General features: G+C 38.9%; 1 protein-coding gene across 1 annotated transcript in view; it reads right to left on the bottom strand.

Annotated features, from left to right (window-relative positions):
• Positions 1–21,052, bottom strand: part of LOC103186406 (dystrophin-like) — a 775,626-nt gene that overhangs the window by 238,042 nt on the left and 516,532 nt on the right. Inside the window, 2 exon segments of the mRNA XM_042334068.1 lie at positions 1,942–2,089; positions 19,344–19,519. Of these exon segments, the coding sequence (XP_042190002.1) occupies positions 1,942–2,089; positions 19,344–19,519 (324 nt within the window).

Genomic DNA, 21,052 nt, shown 5'->3' with positions numbered 1-21,052 from the left:
TAGGAAATGCTCCAACGTAGCTCTGATTCTACATTGAAATCCTGGATTGCATCCAAGAAGAACTTTATAGTTCCGCCCACTCCCAAGAAAATTTAGTTTGCAGCACTTGGGTGCACATTGGGTTATAATAGGTTGCAATTTCTCACGGGATTACTTATTAAGGATTCCTGAAATATGTGAAGCTAAGCCATGAGAACTGCTCTTTATGCCATCGACTACAATCCCTGTGGGTTGGCGAAGATGTACCAACAGCTACTGTTAGGATGTTACCTTCTCAGATTCCTTATTAGATCCTGTTAGAAATCCTCACATACCAGACTCCCAAAGTACACTGAAAACAGAGCTGATGGAACAAATATCCTTGTTACCTTTTCTTTCTGTTCTTCTAATCAGCCCCATTGTCACAGCTCAATTAGTATCAATCAACATAACAACCACATATGAGAACTATAGTTAATGTCTCATGTTACTAAACAAAGCAATAGCATTATGGCTAATTAATGCAGTTATGTTTTGATTTCTAAACATCTTGGGCCATAAAACTGAACAGAAACAGTTCTTCGGCTTACACACAGATAATTAAAAACCTCTATTCATGCAGAATCCATAGATGGGGCAGAAACATAAATGTCTTCGATGGAAGGTTTTGAAGCCCTGAATTATCTAATTTATTGCTGCAGACTGCCAAATCTCATCTTACCGATGTGAAGTGTTCTCAGCAAAATGGCTTGTATTTAATTAAGCAATAAAAATGGATATTTAACACTTAAATGTAATCCATAAGTCAATGGTTTACCTTTGAATTGCAGGTGTATTTGAAGCCCCGAAGACACTAACAAAGAACCAATTTTAACCCTTTCAGATATCATTATCCATTGGTTTTATATAATATTTGCAAAAACAAATTTCCTCACATTTTAATGCACAGCATGATGAAGTGCAATTTACAAAGTTATGAGGCTGCATAACATTACCTTAATCAAAACACCTAGTGAACAAGCCATCACTTGCTATTCAGTGTATAAATCAGTATTTAAATGGATACAAAGATTTCAAATGACATAGATTAGTTTCATAACTAAAAAAAAACCTTTTGCCTTTTATTTTTCCTCCCTTATCCATCGTATCCTGAAGGCAGGGAATCATGTGGGGCTACAGTTCATAAGCACCAAAAAGCCTCATCCAGTGTCTTACCCAAGTGGTCATTTTTTAAGTGCAGACAATCAGCGTCAGAAAGTCAGTGAGATACTTTAAAGCCAAGCTCAATCCTCACCCAATGGGCAGAAACAGACACATTACAACAGGGATCACTGGAAACCGATTAGGAACAAGAATTTCGGCAGATTATTTTCCTTCCTTACACAGAGATGTTGAGACTAACTGTTGTGACCTTGTGTTGCCACCCCAGCTGAGATCACTAACAGCACAAACCAAGGATCAACAGAAACCTGCGGAGTTCAGCACATCACACTGAGCATTTACTCAGTATGCCAGGATGATAAATGCAATGCCATTTTCCAGCCAGTTAGTTTTTCAAAAGTGTGTAATTTGAAATATTTCAAAAGCACCCAACACTTTTGAAAGTAGCTTCTAAGTTATCTATGTTATCTATGTTATCATGAGCTGATATAAGGAAATAACACCTAAAGCCAAAATTTATTACAAGTCTTAACCTTGCAAGACCATTTTGCTGAAAATTTAAGGTTGGCAGAACTGTTCAATGTTTCAATTCTTCAATTTTCTGCAGTTCATCAAAGATCCAGCTTCCAAATGAAGCCTGAATTTAAAATTTCTCCATAATTTTGTGCAATCTTATATTTTAAGACAAAATTATATTACAGACAAAACCTAGGTGGATCGTTGTCTCTGATTTCCTGAACATCAATGTTTGATTGTCAGGAGGGAGGCAGCGCCCTTTAGAAGGCAATACATAGATGTTACCTTGACTGTCTCCAATGAGTCTTTCAGGTTCTGCTCATTTCCAGGGACAAGTTCTATCCTTACAATCCTCTCTCCTTCTTCCAACCAGCAGTTAAATTCCTTCAGGTCTTTCTGCAATTCTGAAAGGAGAGTCTTATCTTCCTCTAACCTGTTATGGATAAAATAATGAAAGTTATTTGCATAAACAGTGTTTGAGAACAATGAAGGTAAACAATTGTGTGTTCATACTCAGCTGCTAAGTCTATGGGGTGAAATTTGATAATTATTGCTTTGAACGCATTATGAAATGTTGCAAATTTCAATCCCTCTAGGTAAATTAACATTTTGTCGCATCATCTATGCCTGCACTGCAGTTAGAAAATGTTGCTAGGTTTATTCTTTTTTAAATCCTTTAGGGGTCTTGTTTCAGCACCTTGCTTGGAAAAAACTAATGGCAAAGAACAAATTGCAACAACTTGCATTTATATGGTGCCTTTCACATAAGTGAAGGCACTTCAGAGGTAGAGTGGGATACTGAGCCAGGTGGAAGGTGAGAGGCAGGAGGTGGCCTAAAGAATTTTTATGAAATATTATATACCTATTGCAGTATTTCTGCTCACAAAATTTGCTTCAACATTACAGCAGGTTCACATAGTGAATATATTTTATATTACTATATAAGCCTACTGTATTTTGATCTAAATTAAATTTGCACTTTTCTGATGGCAGAAATCAAACCAAGAATAAATTGTATTTCACCTCTGGCAGTAACTTCCCTTATTCTTTCATGTCTGTTCTCCTGTGTAGAGCATTCAAAGGTAGATAAAGGAAAGTGCACAACATACGAATAGATCAGAAACTTAGAATCATAGAAATTTCAGAACAGAAGGAGATTAAGCAGCTCACTGAGCCTATCCTGGTGCCGGCTTTTCCATGGGAGTGTGTGTCCCACACTAAGCTTCGTGAACCAATCACCCCCATTCTCATCCAGCTTGACTGGCTCCCTGTCCCCCAGAGAGTCTAGTTCAAGATTCTTGTCTTCACCTTTAAAGTCCTCCACAGTCTTGCTCCTCCCTACCTCTGCAACCCATTAAAACTCCACCAACCTGTCCGCTCCCTCCATGTCTGCAGATGACATCACCAAGAGGGAGCAAGTAGACGAGGAAGAGGAGGTGGGCAACGATGGAGACCTTTGTACACCATAGTGACTGGGCGGGGGCGTTAGGAGTAATTGTTTCAGTAGACAAAGTGAATGCCGCTTGTTAGATAGGACTCGAACGAGGCTAGTGTGGTTCCACTAAGATGGATGAGGATGGCCAAAGGTTACAAAAAATATATGTACATTTTTCCTCAACCAACTATGATACACAGAATATGTAGCTACAAAGTCTGCTGCAGATAATTTCAGCAATTTAATACAATAGAGATGTTCTGATGACACTGTAAATTGAAAGAATTTGAAAGTGGTTTAACTGGGTCGTCAAAAACCTAACATAGTATTGAAGCCATAAAACGCATCCCGTATTTTTATGGAACATATAAAATGTTTTTAAACTATGGTTCCACTCAGCTTGCTGTATTACTTCAAATTGTTTCTTTTTAGCTGCAAGCTGCAGTTAGTGGAAGTGTGTCACTCAGTGTACTGTCTTGTACTGTGCTGTAGGGTACAAGTTTTTATGATCCTTGTAATCAGATCACTTTATGATGGTTTCTTGTAACGCTTCCATTGAATCGTGTTCACACTTTTCAAAGTATGTTATATTGGGACAGGGCATACTGAGTTGGACCATATACATTTATCACTGTAGAATGGGGTTGAATTTCCTTTAGACTGCATAGATTTTGGAAGCAAGCCGGCCACATCCTATGAATTGCCTGGGATTCTTCCGTAAAATATACAGTCAATCCACTTTACAGAATATCCCGTGGAGCTTTTTGAGATGTCTCAACCACGTGATAAGGCGCTATATCAAAAATGCAGGATAAGATGAAAATGTTGAATTGTGGACAGAGAAAATAAATCCTTACTCTGGATTATGCTGTGCCTCACCTGGGAATGTTTGACAGGGACATTGGATAACGAAAGTAGAAGGGAGATTCATTTGCCAGCACTGGTAAAAACAAAACGATGCATAAAAATGTAGCAGTTTAAGTGGAATAAATATATCCCTGGGAGTAATTAGGTTAGAATACCATTAAGGCATAATTCATAAATATCAGCCTGGCTCAGTTATTAGCATTCTCGTCTCTGAAGGTCTCATCAGAAGATTGTGGGTTCAAGACACATATCAGGACTTTGAATTCTCAGTCAAGACTGACACTCCAGTGCAGTACTGGGGCGTGCTGCATTGTTGGAGGTACCGTCCTTTGATTGAGATGATAAACTGAGGTCCTGGCTGCCTGTTTAGGTGTACATTAGTGCCTTGGGACGTCCTCCCGATGTGAAAGGCACTATACAAATGTAATTTTGTATTGTATTAAAGATCCCAAAGGCACTATTTGAAAGAAGAAGGGAGTTTCTCCTGATAATCCTGGCCAACAATCCTGAGCAGACAAAATTTCCCAGATACTGAACCTTTGTGGTAAGTCTTTTTGAATAACATTACAAACATCTTCTGCCTGAATTAGGCCATTGTGAAAAATATAATTTTTTGTAATGATCCAGACATACATGTCATTTTAGGAAGTTTCTACCTTCACCAAAAATCAGTTGTATTTATACACCTTCCCATGTAAAAACAATCTCAAAATGTGTATCATCTGTACATGGTGGACACTGAGTAGGAAAATAGGAGACCCAGTGTTGGACAAAAGCACGGTCCCAGTGATATGTTTTCAAAATGCTTTTGAAGGCAAGAGAAGTAACATGGCAAAGTTCCTTAGGATGAGCGTTCCAGGGATAGTGGTAGAAAGCCTGGTGATTACTGGGGCGAGTGAAGAGTGAACCATGAACCAGAGTCGAAAGAGGGTAAAGGCTGGAATTGAGATCTCGACAAGTTTGATGGGTGAAACTGTGGAGGGACCTCCCATGTACAGTGATTCAGATTTGTCTTTCTTGTCCATTTGTGCACAATAATAGCATATCTATATGTAGCATGCCAAACTACCAAGGTTATTATGCTCAGTTCCCCGCTGAGGAACTCACTTAAGAGAATTACTGTATTTCTTTTGAATCAAGCCTTCAAAAGGTTGAGGAAGATTACCCTTTTGCTGAAGTAATCAACCATATATTGTGTTCAAATTTTATTTGCAGATATAAAAATGCAATCAGGAAAGTTTAGCTCAATTAGATCATTTTTGACTACCATTATCATCAGTGGTTTTTTTTTGGAGGCATTTACATTATTGCAGTTGCTCCAAAGTTCATCAAAAACTGGACTTTGTCTATGTCTATTCTAGAGGAACTGCAGCTTGCTAACAGATATTGTTTCTTTCTTATCTACACAGGCTCTCTAGCTGACTGACCTTTCAATGTTACACAGTGGATTAAGAAACCATTGTAGCAAAGAAACCCCTCATCTAATACCATCTAACTTCCAAACTATGGTCATAGTTCTCGCAAAATACATCCTCCTGTGTATGCATCCTCCTAAGAAATTGTCCAACAAAAGTCACTCATTTGTGCACCATTCAAAGGTCAGAGAATTGAGATCCTTCAGTATTGACATTATTTTGTGAATTCAGTTTGCAACTTGGACACATTTTTGACACAGATGTCTAAACAGTCAACCTGTGCCTCAAACACTGGTCCAAATGTTTTCTGGATAATTGGGTGGAAATATTCTCAACATTTTTGCACCATTTCACCACTGTCCATAACTTGCACGCTTCATTTTCACAAAACAGCCTTTCATTATTTCCACAATGATACTGCAATGGATGGGAATGGTTTTGTAATGAAGAGTGGGTAGTTCATATTAAATGGAATTTAATCTTATTAAAATGTGTACAAATTGATTGTAAATATTCTTGAGATTGCATCTTGGCATGCCATATGCTCTATTCGGGCATAACGGTGTAGTCTGATCATTATATTGCCAAAAAACATTAGGAAAGCAATAGAAATTTTACTAGTTGATATTATGGGCTGCCATCTTGTTTTTAAACTCCCAATGCTTTGATGTAAAATGCTGTGTTTAGGCTCAAATCTGGAGTTTTAAATTGGGAATTTCCTGGTCCCCAACTATTATGCTGGGGGAAGAGAAATGGAGAAAATTCTCCAATTGAAATAAATGCCAATCTCATGTGGTAACTAAGGATGAAATTTATATGTTTCTTGTGATAGTTAAGAGTTATGGAACGTTGCAAATTTATACACTGTTTTTGTTTGAACAGGGTGTGTCCCTCTAGTAAGAGAATACATATTTCATTCCAGACACGGAAATTTCTATGTGTTGGTGCATACCATTGTAGAACTCCCAGTCATGTTTGGATACTTATAAGACGGTGATGGTTTCTGGATGTGTCAGACACCCGGCTGTCCAAAAAGGCAGTGAAACTGGAATAGAGGCCTCAGGGTACGCCAGTGTTGAAGGTTTTTGATGGTATAATAAAATTGAGCATTAATGATTCAGCACCATTGTACCAGTGTGCTCTTGCGTTCAAAATTCAGTTTATTTTGCCAAGAAAAAAGTTTTGAATTGTCAAAGAATTTAGGTTGTTCCACTGGGAATTAGAAAATCCTTGCTCCGGAATTTCCCTTTCTTTTCATAATCTTAGGACTCCTCTTGATGCTCCCAAACGTTCATAAGAGCTCGGTGGTGAAGAAACTGTAAGATATTGTTTCACGCATAAAATACACAATCAATCCACTTTACAATACATTCTGTAAAGAGTTTTGAGATGTCTCAACTACAAGGCTCTAAGGCTGTATGTCAAATGCAAGGATTATTATTATTATATCTCTTTAAGAATTAAATAACGATTAAGAAAGATTCAATGAGATAAAAAGAGGAAGTACAAAAAGACACTAGGAGTAGAACAAATTGGCATGGTTTTAGTTAATGGATTGGAATACTTTGAGTATAAAGAAAGTTACCAACACATCCGTGCTTTGGATTGAGAACCATTACAGAAATGATCAGCTTTCTCATGGTACATTCTCAAATCAGATCTAGTAGCTACTAAATACTAAATACAGACAAATGTGCGTACAACCCAAAGCTACTTCTACATTGCCAATGTGATACTCTCCCATTTCATAAATCTAACTTACATAAGAGGCTGAAATATCATTTGGTGCTGCAAAAGGTGTTGAGATTATGTGATATGTAGGAAAATACTGCTATCAGCCAGCAGGACAGTGTTTTAGCTTGAGTTTGGAAATTCTTGTTGTGCAAAGCGATTTCCAATTTCAGTGCCCAGATAAAGCTACAAGTCAATGTAATTTTATTCCCCATAAGCAGTTTTATAATCTTCTCAGGATTCTATTTGCATCAGGAGTTACATTTAAAGGTAAACAGGAGTAGCATCTTGTATCTAATGGCAGTAAAAGGGAAGGAATATTGAACTTGCATCTAATGGAAGTAAAGTGGCAGATTAGATTTCACAGAATCATAGATATTATAGTACAGCAGTCAATTCGGCAGAATGGGCTATATACTAGCTCCTATCTTTAATACAATTTCCTTCATTTTTCTCCACAGGCTTTCATATTTTTATTTTGAGTGTTTATCTAATTCCTTGTATCTGATGGCAGTAATTCAAATGGCACTTACGTGCATATGGTACTTATCAAATAAAATGCATTACAGCATTGAATTTAGTGTGTAGCGGCAAGGCTGAGGTCTCAGGGATTGAGACTCGCCGTGGGCACCGGGGGGGTGAGCGGGAATCGGTGCGGGAGTCACGGTCACCAGGTGGGTCCAGGCGCTGAGGGGCCCTTCAAAATCTCCTGCCTGAAACAATGGCCGAAGCACCCCGCCCGACATCATTTCCGCGCGACAGTTTTTGAATTACTGGACTCAGATTTAGTACAGTCTTTATTATTATCTCCTTCCCATCCTCTCTCTTTTCCCTGTAAGCTTCTCTGTGCTAGTTTCCAGGTTGGACAACCTGTTAAGTAAAACAATGAGTGCTCTCCCCCCTCTGTGCTGCCCCCTCTAGCCCCCACTGTCTTCTTGCCTGCAGGCTGACTGTGCCACGCTAATCGTTTTGCCACCAGTTTCAGTGTGAGGGTTTCAGCTTCCGCCCTGACCCGACCCGCTTTCCCCCAAAATGCCCCCATCCCTGTCCTCTACCCTGCATCACTCCCACTCGGTCCTCCTCTCCCACCGTCCTCCTCGCCTCCTATCCCCACTTGACTGTCCCACAGCCTCCCTTTGCTCCAACCTGGGAATCGGCCCCAGAACCTGGGGGCAAACCTCTCCTCCCTCCTCCACATTCCCACCCTCCCTATCAATTTTCCCACCCCCACCCTCGTCTCCCACATTCCTCTGCCAACTATCCACTCCGCATGGCCCTACAAAATGTCCGCTCCCTTTCCAGCAAAGCCCTCGCCGTCAACAACCTCACTGTTGATGGAAACATTGATATCCTCGCCCTCACAGAAACCTAGATCACCCCAGGTCACACCTTCCAACTGACTGAGGTCACACCATCTGACTATACCATACCACAAGACTTAACCGCCGTGGTGGCAGTGTAGCTTTCACAAGTCCTCAATTGGCCTAACCCCCTACGCCTCCAGTTCCTTCCTCTCCTTCGAGCACCTTGCCCTCTACCATCCCTCCAATCTTTCCATTATTGCCCCCACCCCGCCCTTCCCCACCTTCCTCTCTGACATTTTCACCCTTCTAGCTTCCCTCTGCTTCTGTTCTGAATGCCTCCTCATCCTAGTCGATTTCAACCTGCACTTCACAACGACAACTTGGATTTATATAGCACCCTCCACACCGGACGGCATCTCAGATTGCTTCACAGTAACGGATCCCGGGGCCAAGCCAGGGGGAGGGGGAGGAAGGTGACCAAAGGCGCGGTCGAAAAGAAAGGTCTTCAGCCGAGACCTGAAAATAGGAAGAGAGGGAGCGAGGCGAAGGGAGTGAGGAAGGCAGTTCCAAAGCCTCAGGGTGTAGTGGCAGAAGACCCGTCCGCCAATGGTGGAGCGGAGGATTTGGGGGACAAGGAGGACAAACCCGGTAGAGTGAAGGCAACGGTCACTGTTGTGAGAAGAGAGGAGGTCAGAGAGGTGGTGGGGGGGTGCAGAGGAGTGGAGGAATTTGAAGACAAGGGTGAGGATCTTGAAATCGATCCTCTCTGGGATAGGGAGCCAGTGCAGTCTGGCAAGGACTGGGGTTAAAGGGGAGTGGAGTTTGGTGCGGGTAAGAATGCGGGCGGCAGAGTTTTGGATGACCTGGATTTTGTAATGGTGGTGGAGGGGAGAGCAGTGAGGAGAGCATTTGAATAGTCCAACCAAGAGGTGACAAAAGTATGGACAAAGGAATTCAACCCCTCTTGCTCTATCTCCCCTGATTTTTCTTCCCTCCTCTCCTTTCATAGCCTCTCCCTCCCTGCCCTCCACCCCTCCTGATCCAAACCCCCTGCTTGGGTTCAAATCCCTGACTGCCCAGCGCCTTGGACATCCTACCGAAGTGAAAGTCGCAATACAAATGTAATTAGTTGTTGTTGAATTTGTGACTAATAAATGTAAAATGGGAGTAGCACATTGAACTTAAGAACATAAGAATATAAAACTTGCATCTAATAAAAGTAAAAAAAGAGTGGCGCATTGGAAGAATAGAGCCTTTGACTCAGGATAGCAATCTAAAACTGCTTTAGAATTGATGGAAGTAATAGAAAAAGGATATTAGACATCATGCTGGCATCAGAATAATGCTTGGATGAGAGAGACATTTTCTGGGAGTTGGATACAGTAATTTGAACTATTAAGATTTACAGGAAGAATTTACTAAGGCTATGTCACTGCTTCTTATTAAAAGAATGAAAGTGGAAACAGAAGAGGTAATTCCAATATAATTGCAAATGCGTTTCCTCAAGAACACTATTAAAAAGTATAATAGAAAGTGCAGTGGTTTATCTCCCATTAGAGAGGTGGCAAACAATTTCCTCAATTCTAGCCCTTCCTAGATGATGCCTGAAATCCCTCCTCTTTGACTGTGCCTACGGTCACATTCCCATCCCACCAGCTCGGTGTCATGCCCCGCCACTGTCAAGCGCTCTAGGATGCCAGCCTGCGTGAGGGGCGCTATATAAATCCAAGTCATTGTTGTTGTTCCTGACACAATTGTATGATATACCTTAGTTAAACTGCTGCTGCATCATCCCATCCTTTTATAAGGTAAAAAATAAGGTTTCATTTTCAGAAGAGTTTTATCATAGACAATGGTGCACCTGTCATAATATATAATCCAATCGATGCATACTTTTGAGATATAAAATGTAGTTCTCAACGATCCGAGACGCTACCCTGCGTGACGTTACTACGTAAATGCAAGTTGAAGCTGTAGTACTACTACTAGTACTAAGAGGTTCAGATGATACAGTATTTATAAGATTCATAATAGTTTTCATATAAAATGATTCACATTTTGTTATTATAGCTGTTAATCTAGAGGCAATTTTGATTTCACTTTTTAGTTTGTGGAGAACTAGTCGAAGAGCGATCAGCACAAGGTTTTAATGACAATTTGCCCTCTCGGTAAAAAGATCCTTAGAATCAAAGTTTACAACATAGAAGGAGACCAGTTGTGAACTTGCCTAGGTTTTAACTTATGGAAATCTATGAGTTGGCGATTTGTCTGTCATCATTGAAAATCCCCAGAAACTTTGACAGTCTTGAATCATGTAGTTCTAAACAAGCAGCTTTGATATTCTTCCACTGAAGAATATTAGATGGCTTTTGGCCATCTAATTTCCTCTTAAATCACCATATCTGCTCCTAGTTGGAGGTTCGTGCTCAGACTTGCTTTTCTGTCAGCTCTGGTGTTTTTCAGGACTTTGTTCCTTCTCTCCCCTGTTCCCTCCCTTTCCCTTCTACACATCAACAGCCTCCTCTGTTCAGCATTCAACTCCGTGCACTCCTTTCCTGCTTGCTGATGATTCATCAAATTCATTAAAGCTCACACATTCCTCAGCACTCAAGCTTGTCATGTTTTTATGCACCAAGCTTTAAAAGCAATTCAGATTGTGCCAAGGCACTCCACATTCTAACCACCCTCCTCTTTCCTCCCACCTGCTGGAATTCTGGTAGATACAAGAATTACAGATCAGAACTGTGTGTGTCACAGCTGAAATGTTAACCTCGCTTTGCCTTAGACGCTGCTCGACATTCTGTGGATTTCCAGTGTTGCTGGGGTTTTCAATAATTTAAGAACTTATGGTAACAGTTTGCAGGCTTCAGATTGAATGTTACATTTTAATCAGAAAATACTACCGATTTTGTATATTCAATCTGAAACAGGGTTTCAAGAGGATTTAGAAAATTCAAGGAGATCGATTTGTGCCAGTTATAATGTGCTGACGGCAAAGACGTCTGTTAAACTCACACTAGAGGGAACTGCATAAACAGTTGATTTCCGATTGATTTTCCAATCTTTGAAGATTTAAGGACAAACAGAATAAAGTGATGTTTCCTGAGGATTGCACATATATTGTGTCAGGCAGCAGACATTTCTCTTTTACATTCATGTTTTTGCATTCTCTCTTTTAAATTACTCATTGAAAACAGGGGGAAATACTGTATTAGGTTCTCATCACTAAATGGTCCTGATGCACATTGCAGCCAGTCTTCTTCCCTCCTAGCAGTTTGTGACCAGAGAACTGACATACATTTCATGTCATTTCATTGCAGGAAACAGCAGGACCAGTTTGCACGCACTTAACATAGTGGCCAGTTTGATAGAAGGTTTGTGTCCTGAACTGCCCATTTTAAGCTATTCTATACCAGTTGTGTCCCTGGACTGGAATTCAGTTTTCCAAACAAATGCCAATTTTCAGTCAATTGAAATGTTAAAACATTTAAGTTTCATCTGGTCACATAATTAAAGAAACTAGGTCACCTACACTGACACTCCACACACCAGACATGTCTTCTCATTAGTGAACCGGGGAGTGTACGTCACTTATGCAATGATTTGAACAGCAGACTCACAGGTTGTCTTACAAAAAGAAGCATAACGGGCTCACTTTGCAAAGCATACCTGACAAGGTATAAAACAATACATCCGCAATCAAGTGGGGTAAAAATCCATTTAGCATTATGCACATCACTTTTCCGATGTCGGACAGTAAAGGGACTTCTTCCCATTGTAATCAGGCGTGTAATGTCAAAGGAATTTTTAGCCAAATGAGGCTAGATGGGGTCATTAGAAACAAAGGTTTATGGTTTGGGAGAAATTATGGACAAATCTTATTCCATTCCCGATTGCTCTTTTCTTTTCTGCAGCAGTTTGAGGCTGTGGCAGTGAGTTGTGGAAGATGGTTGATTAAAGCACATAAGATGAACCAGACTTCCGTTATAACTTGTTACACTGAGCTTTGTGCCACTGTGTGTTGCAAGGGGAACAGAAAATCCTGTATCTGTTAAAAGGCATCGATGGATTTAGGTTTCAAACAATGGTATATCTTCAGTCATCAACATGGCCAGAATTCGTAACTTTGAAGTCGTTTTTCTAGTTATTAAAAGAATTTATGGACAACTGGCTTCAAAATTAAAGTGATATTCAATAATTTATCTATGTTATTTTAATGTACAGATTTATTTACTTACAGTTGTTTTATTCTACTGTAAGCCTTTTATACCATTTCATATTTTTGGAAAATGAAATTAATATTAAAAAAATAAACATTAATACTGTACCACTATTGGCTTTGAAATATAATAATGAGATGTTTTTGGATTGTGTTCAGAAACCTTGCTGAAATGAGTATTTTATTGAGTACAGGAAAAATCCTACAGTAAACTCGGTTGTTAGTCAACTCCAACACCCGCTGTCTGCCACAGATTCTAAACACCTTTTGTTTAAAATAATATAACATATATCTCTTTTGTTAACTTCTCACTTTATGACTTTGCTGGAAGGAAGCGTTAAAAAAAATCCAGTACTGATGGAGAACATCAGCCATCCAACATTGATGCTAAATTATAAATAATTACATTTATTTTCCTAAATATAAAGCCTGGGCCAACCATAATACTGTACAGTGAGTTAAATGGGAAAAAAAGGATTAGGGGAGCTCAGAGTGATCTGGAAGCAACATAACAGCAAATGCAGAACATAATGCCAAAATATCTTCCATTATTATAACTGTAAGACAATAATCAAGAACAATTTAAACTCTAAGGACCCTAAAAATGTTGGAAAGGAGGATAACAGATGATAATGAAGATGTTAAATGACTATTTCCTTGAGTTTCCAACATGTGTTATATGAGGTCTGTGACTTTGACATTAGTAACGTTGAGGTTCTAGACACACCCAAGAGACTGAAAACAGCTTGAGAGCACGGTACCAAGGTACATAAATAGACGATTCCGGGAATTTGTGAAGTACTGGTAGATATTTTGAGAGAGTTAATTAATACTAGCATAAATGCAGCAAGTACTTTTACAGCACACCAATAAAGTTAATGTAAATGTAAGAAAAGGTTCTAAAGAGAATGTAAATACAAGAAGATTTAACATTTCAACACAGACCCCCATGAATAATTCTGCAGGTCATAAACAATAAATGTTTTGAAAGCTTTCTGAATAGTATTCCTACATTTATGAGTACCCATCACCCTGTTTAATCGCATTTCTCCTTCTTTCATTTCCGCTAACATTATTGAATCACCAAGTTACAGCTGGATGTTGTCAACATTTCCTACTAGCACATTACAGCATAAGTGTTGGATTGTAAAATTCACAGCATTCCCCTAAAGATCAACATGATCACACTCAAGATACTTAAATACCCAACTGATCCGAAAAATAGCTAAACGTTCAGTTAATTGAAAGGCAGATAGTTAAGGACCAGCCACAATAAGGTTAATTTATCAACTGCATCTTGGAATGTTTTCTACGAATACTTGATAGGGGAAAGATTGCTCTATTTCTTCCCCCTCATTCATTCTGATTTGTTCATAATATATAATAATATAATAATCCTTGCATTTGATATAGCGCTTTTCACGTCTTCTAGACGTCTCAAAACGCTTCACAGAATATACTGTAAAGTGAGTTGACCGTATATTTGTGGGCGAAACGCAGCAGTCAATTTCGCACAGCAGTGTCCCACAAACAGTCGTGGATTGAAAATGACCAATTTATTATTGTTTTGTTTTGGAGGGATTATTATTAGGCGTGTGGAGTAAGGAAACTTGCCCAAGGTTTCGCCCTGCCTGGAATTGAACCCAGGTGTCTCGCTTGCAAGGCGAGTGCTCTAACCACTGAGCTACAGGACTCCATTATTACCCAGGATATTAGCAAATAGTATTTAGGTGGGCACAGAGGAAAGGTGGTCAGAACATTTATTTAACTGCCTATCCGTAATCCCAAAAATGATTAACTATAAAAACCCTACAGTTTAGCTTTGCAAATTAATCCTAATCTTAATGTTAAGGAATTTGATCAAATATAACTGATAATTTAAGGTATCAGTTTGGCTCAGTTGGTAGCTTTCGTCTTGGGGTCAGAAGGTTATTAGGACTTGAGAGCTTGTAGTCTAGCCTACCAGTCCATTGCATTACTGGGAAAATTGCATTGGCATGGATAATATTCCTTGCATTTGATATTGCATTCAATTGAATCGCATTGTCAAGATGTCCCAAAGCGTTTCACAGGATTTACTGTAAAGTGGTGTGACTGTGTATTCTGTGGATAACTGTCATTCACATGGAATGTACATTGCTTTTCGTTCAGGTGGTTGTGTAAGATGCCTGCTAGTGATAAAGCACAAGCCTCATTCCAGGCAATGCATTTCGCCCACAAATATACAGTCAATTCACTTTACAATCTATTCTGTGAAGCGCTTTGAGACGTCTAGAAGACATGAAAAGCGCTATATCAAATGCAAGGATTATATTATTTATTATAAAGTGTTTTAAGACATTTCAAACAAAGCAGGTGTTATAAAAAAATGTTTTACTGCAGTATCATCATATTAAATAATCTTCCCTTGAGCTTAATTGAAACTCTCCTTTGAGGATAATGTTGGATCTAATACTAACCGCTTACACGAGTGGTCTTTACCTTACCCATTTTAATAACACTTCCATTTTAATTGGATTCTAAGTACACAACAAAATGATTGCCAGAGATCGAAATCACATATGATAGTCTGCAGCATCATATTCTACAAATGTAAGATAATTTACCATTATCACCTCACCAATTGCATCTCTCTCTGCTTAATACAATTAAAATTAATAAAAGCATTTTGGTTAAAATCTAGATTGCAAACATTTATAATGCAATTTTTCCATGGCAACCTATTTGTTGGATTTTTGGCTGAGGTTTTCTTCTGGATATTGCCATTTATAAAATCCGCTAAAAAAAAATCAGGACATTTAGTGCCTCCTTTAAATCATATTCAAGAAATATGCAAGGTAAAATCTCCTGCTCCATAGCTCAAATGCTAATTTACAATTATATAAAAATAATCCTTATATTTGGTGTAGTACCTTTCACGTTAGGTGTACTTTCAAGTGTAGTGATTGTGCAATCTGTAGAACATGGCAGCCAATCAGTGCACAGTGACATCCCACAAATAGCCATGAAATGAATACTCAATTTTATCTGGAGGATTGTTGGTCAAGATTACTATCACCAAATTCAAAATGCAAAAATGCAAGGATTATCATGCCGTTACCAACATTACTTCCTGCGCTCCAATTGCGTGGGAATTTGCTTTGCAATACAGTATACTGTGCTCACAGCATATCTTATTCACAGTAGAGTGATGCTGGCAGTGACTTGATGACCTGGAAGGCGGACATTCTGAGCTCCTGGATGAGTAAAAACTGACTGACTTCCAGGGTAAGCAGATCACTCCAGATGTCACTTCTTGCTCTGAACAGTGATGTCAATGGTGAACTTATCAGCCAGGTCAGCTATTTTGGCTTCCTGCATTCCAGCTAGTTTTGCAGTGCAATAGAGTGGGCCTCTCTCTGTGCATGCGCGCAATGAATGTGGCAGCGCTGACTGGTCATCGCATTGAGTTATAGCGCTGGTTGGAATATTTTGGACCTCCTATATCCTCAACCACTATTTTATAATGTGGCTCTACAGGGTTATTTTTTATTGTGGAGTGTAATGCAAAAGGAAATTCCACATGCGAAAAATTGCTGAGCTCAGCATGCTAAGGAACCTCCTCCTATACAACCTCAGCATATCACTCAAAATGGACTGAAATTGGGGAGTCATTTCCTACAGATTGCATTCACTCTGCTTAGCCAAAGGAATGACACCTGGCAACTCAGAAGGACTGCTGTGTGACTGACAACATCATGAAAAGTATGACAAACTAAGAACGAGAAAAGCCCAGAAAATCCATCTAACTTGCAAACATGGGAGAGTGGAAACCAAAAGACCGCTCAACTCATCTATCTTACCCTTCCATTCAGGTCATGTGTAGAAATGGGCAACCATTGTAAATTCCCTCATATATTGGTTGCAAGTTGTTGTTGTATCAAAAACATCAAGGAGAACACATTTAGCTCCTCTTACTCTCAAGGATAAAATTATTGATTTAAAATCCAATATCACATATTGGTCACCCTAACAGTGAACCTACCCTGACCCGCCTGCTTGTTTCTCATGTGCACTGACTGAATCTGGCCTAGTACGTCAAGTGTGGTGTCACCAATGCTTTGGAATCTGCTGAAATATCCTTTCTGCAGGAAGCATCTCTTCCTTAATGCTGTAACTGCACTTTCAAAAAGATTTTAAACTTCAAAAGAAAATTAAAATGTCCTTATAGCTAAGTTTTGCACCCAGGAGAAACAAAGAATAGTAGTTTAAATGCAACATTTCAGCATAAATCTAGTATGTGCAAACCTGCACAACAATTACAAATGAGCCAAATTGCCTTTGAGATTGTTCTGGTCTGCAGGGTTTTATATGTCCTGCATGTTTGATACAACCATTCCCCACTTTTACAATCTTTGTGCAAAGATGCAATTGGACTTGACAGGTGACAGAAGAAGAGTGGAAAATTAGCGGGCTATCACCCGCTAACAGCTGGCACCAGTCTGAAAGAAACACGTCAATGCATAATGCATTATTGGTCTAAATATTTGATAGCGCACTGCAATACCAAGATTTAATAAAGAAGATAAAAAAGGAATTAAGAGCGTAAAAGAAAAAAAATTAATAACTGCACTGCGTTTGATATGATCTGTAAGTCAACCTATTTTACATATTGATGATGTTCCTCACAATACGTTTTTTAAAATTAAACAAAATAAACAAGCAAATATTACTAATAAATAAAGTACACTCCGATTTGTTTGATGTAAGTTACACATTAGGACTTTGATTTATTGATCAGACGTTAAATCTTTGACCTTGGAGAAATCTATGATGGAGAATAAATCCAATGTTCATTTAAAACAAAAGCTTGTTTTAGACATTCCTCAGAAATCTATAAATGTTATTCTATGTCTGGTCATTTTATTAACAGATATTTAAAGCTTTGGGGGAGCTTCATTATATGCAGATAGGTTTAGTTTTGTGACTTGAAAAGCTGTAACCTATCTTTTTTAAAGATCATTTGTCCTCCAATTTGATTTGTATATCATCAATTTCCAAACGTTCCAGGTTACCTTAGTTCCAACCCAATCTTTAATCATCCAACGGACTAATGACATTAAAATTACACACTACGGAAACCATCTACCGGGTCCACTTTCGACAGCTTGTCAATGTAATGAATACAAAAGTTGGTGCAGTATTGAAGATCTGCCACTCAATGCCAGTGGCATGGCTAGTAATACAATGATCACGTTTTAATTATAAAGTGTGCTAAAGCCATCTACAGGCTGGTCATTTTCACTGCAGCATACTTCTCTGCAGTATAGCTTTGGTCGAGCAAAGAACTTCTATCAATTAGACATTCAAGACTAAAACGACTCCTAGCTGCAAAACCTTAGATTTTGTTTTGGCTCCAAACTTATTCCTCGCAGTGCTGCATACAATTTCCTAAAAACAGCTGAATAAATTCAGATATGACAATGTGGCAGGACAACAGAGCACACGTTCAGAGTTCTGAAGGGCAAGCTTAGGAAGGACCAATACAAGAAAGTATTTTTTTTTTTACACACACATGGGATAATCAACAGCAGGAGTGGGATAACAGTGTTCCTGAAATAGTTAGATTTAGTACTTGGGAAATAATAGGTTTGGTAACCTGCAAGAAAGGGATCAAATGGTCTGAAAAGTCTTCTGCATCTGCACCTCTCTTGCCATCTTGAGAATTACATCACCTCTGGTCTGGTTGTTCCTCTTTTGATGTAATAATATTATTATTATTATTTTGATGTAAGAGTGAAAAAAAAGTAAACCCAGTCACTGTAAAACAGCCCTAAATAATGATTATTTATTTGTTGACTGGTATAGCTAATGTATAATAAATAATCTTTCCATATATTTTACATATCTCTGAGGAGCCCAACACATAATTCCCTAATGTCGATTCATAGTGCCTAATCTCTAGGGATTACAGTGGTATAGGTGAAGGGAATGGGAGTGGGGCTTGTGTGGAATAAAACACTGACGTGGGTTAATTGAGCTGAATCACCAGTTTCCGTACTATATCACTTTATGTCATATTTGATGTAGCAACTTATGACGTCATTGAAATGTCTCGAAGTGCTTCATAGGATTTTTACTACAGAGGTTAATGACTGCATTTTGGCTATTGCAGCAATCAGTTTAGAAGTATGAAATCAAATGAAATCATAGATGACTCTCAAATAGGTGTCAAAGACACCAAGAATCTATATGAAATCCACATTATTTGGCCTCCCTGGTTTGTGAAGAGCCCAAAACATGTAAAGGAAATTGGTGCGAGCTCTTGAGTAATCTGCAGCCTCAACTAGATGAAAGCTTTGAAATTGTTCCCTGCTAAGTGGCCTAATTTATACAGAAATGCATTGTCTGCAGTTAGTCATTTCAATTAAAGTAGTTAATAAAAAATTCCCAGCATGAACATATAAACAAACTATTAAGCATCATGTTTTTTTATGTGCTAATGGATAGTGGAATGTTAAGAATGCTGATTTTACTACAATTCGGGGGTTAATAATTCTTCGGGAGTCCAACTAAAGAGACAATAACCTTTTCACAAAGACCGGCCTGTGTTGCCTGTGGGTTAATGAGGATTGCAGTCGAGGTAGGGCAACAAGGCTGTCTTCTTATGAAGAACACTGTCAGTGAAACATGGAAGGGAAGATTTTAGATCAAACAAATTAAAGCCTCACTCATACCTTTTCTTTCTTGCATCCACCTGTCTGCAGACCCCCTGCCACCGTCTGTTAAGGCTGCTGAGTTTCTCCTTGAGGATTCCAGCGTCTGCTGTTGACGACTGGTCAATAATCTCTTTCCCGGTCACATTCAAAGAAGTGACAACAGCGTGCTGGCTTCCAATTCCATCCTGCAATTCCTGCAAAAACAGCAACGCTGAGAATTTAATCTCCTTATTATGAACCACTCCAGATAAATTCAAAAAGTAATGTTCTGCTCATGAGATAGGTTCTACTTTTTGTACAAATGGGCATCTCTGCTCCCAGCACCTTAGAGATAGGTAAAATATACTGCAACAAAAATCAGATAGAAAGGACTCTATTAAGGTGCTTGCAGAGCATAGTTATAAAACCATGAATTGTTGCTCCTTATGTGGGGTTATCTACAAATAATGATAAGCTGAACAAGAAAGCAACACTCTGGAGAAAAAAAAGTCTTGGAATTTAATGCGACATTAATACTTTTAATATCCATATAAAATGATCAACCTTCATTATATTTTTATTAGACTTCTGAAAAAAGAGTTGAAGGTGAATAACAGAGCACTCTGTCCTTTTGTGTAAAAGATGATAATTACTGCCTCTGGCAGCCCATGAACTTTACAATTACTGCATATTTCAGTTAACTTACATGTAAATCAATAATTTGTACCTTTTCTACGTGCAAAACTGAAAGCTCTCTGAAAGCTGGCTGTCGCTAGATTTAGATGCAAAGCTCAAGATCAATAGCCTTTTAGATTTTAAAATGTAATTTATGTTGCAGTAAATAAATTGGACCAAACCAAGTCCACTTATCAAGGTACAGTCTTGCCCTCTTGCCCTGCAGCTTTGACACAATGGTACAGTCCAAGGGAAACCATGAACTAAAATATAAATGGAGGTATTTGAGTGCAGAAGAAGAGGGCTAAATTTAGACCAACTGTATTTCCTCTGCTATGGAGACTCTGCCTCATGATGGAGGATGGCACAAGGCACATGGCACAAACCAAGATGGCACCATGAAATTCCTCACCCAGTTGAAATACAACAATCTGAAGGAAATTTGGGTGGGGGAAGAGAGAGTTAATTAGTGAATAGTATGAAATTAGGAGTGTTTCATAACGCAACAGTTATCACAGGAAAGCATTATGAATGCACATAAATTTCACCCCAAATCTCTAACTCACTGTTCTAAAGTCGGTTTCCATCATCCCTCTTTTGAAAGTAGGTTATCTAAAATTACCCAGTGTAATTACACACAGTGTCAAGAAATGACATAGAGGAGAATACTTGCAATATTTCAAATTTCATTATTAATGATGCTAAGCCATGTGGATTGATGACTAATACAAGGAGGATGAATATCATTCAACAAGATCCACAGGAGGCCCTCTGATGTGGATAAAGACACTGCCTGGTGCAGCACGCACTCATGCACTGCCAATTCTGTAGGCCACAGTGCAATACCGTTTGCAAAAACAAACTTTCTTCAGTATGAAAAAGTGTGATACCTGCACGAATCACCGCAATTTTCCTCTCTCCCAAAAACGGAGAGTATAAACCGGGGATGAGTAAGCCTGACCTGAAAGCAATTCGTGCTGGAATCCCGGTATCCTAATTGTTCCACTGTGTTATATTTCAGCAATACATGGATTTGTACATGGACATGTGCATGGATTTGTACTGCTGAAATA

This window comes from Callorhinchus milii, unplaced genomic scaffold, assembly GCF_018977255.1.
Source record: "Callorhinchus milii isolate IMCB2004 unplaced genomic scaffold, IMCB_Cmil_1.0 Scaffold4, whole genome shotgun sequence".
Lineage (NCBI taxonomy): Eukaryota > Metazoa > Chordata > Chondrichthyes > Chimaeriformes > Callorhinchidae > Callorhinchus > Callorhinchus milii.
This window is presented reverse-complemented; position numbering and strand designations above follow the sequence as displayed.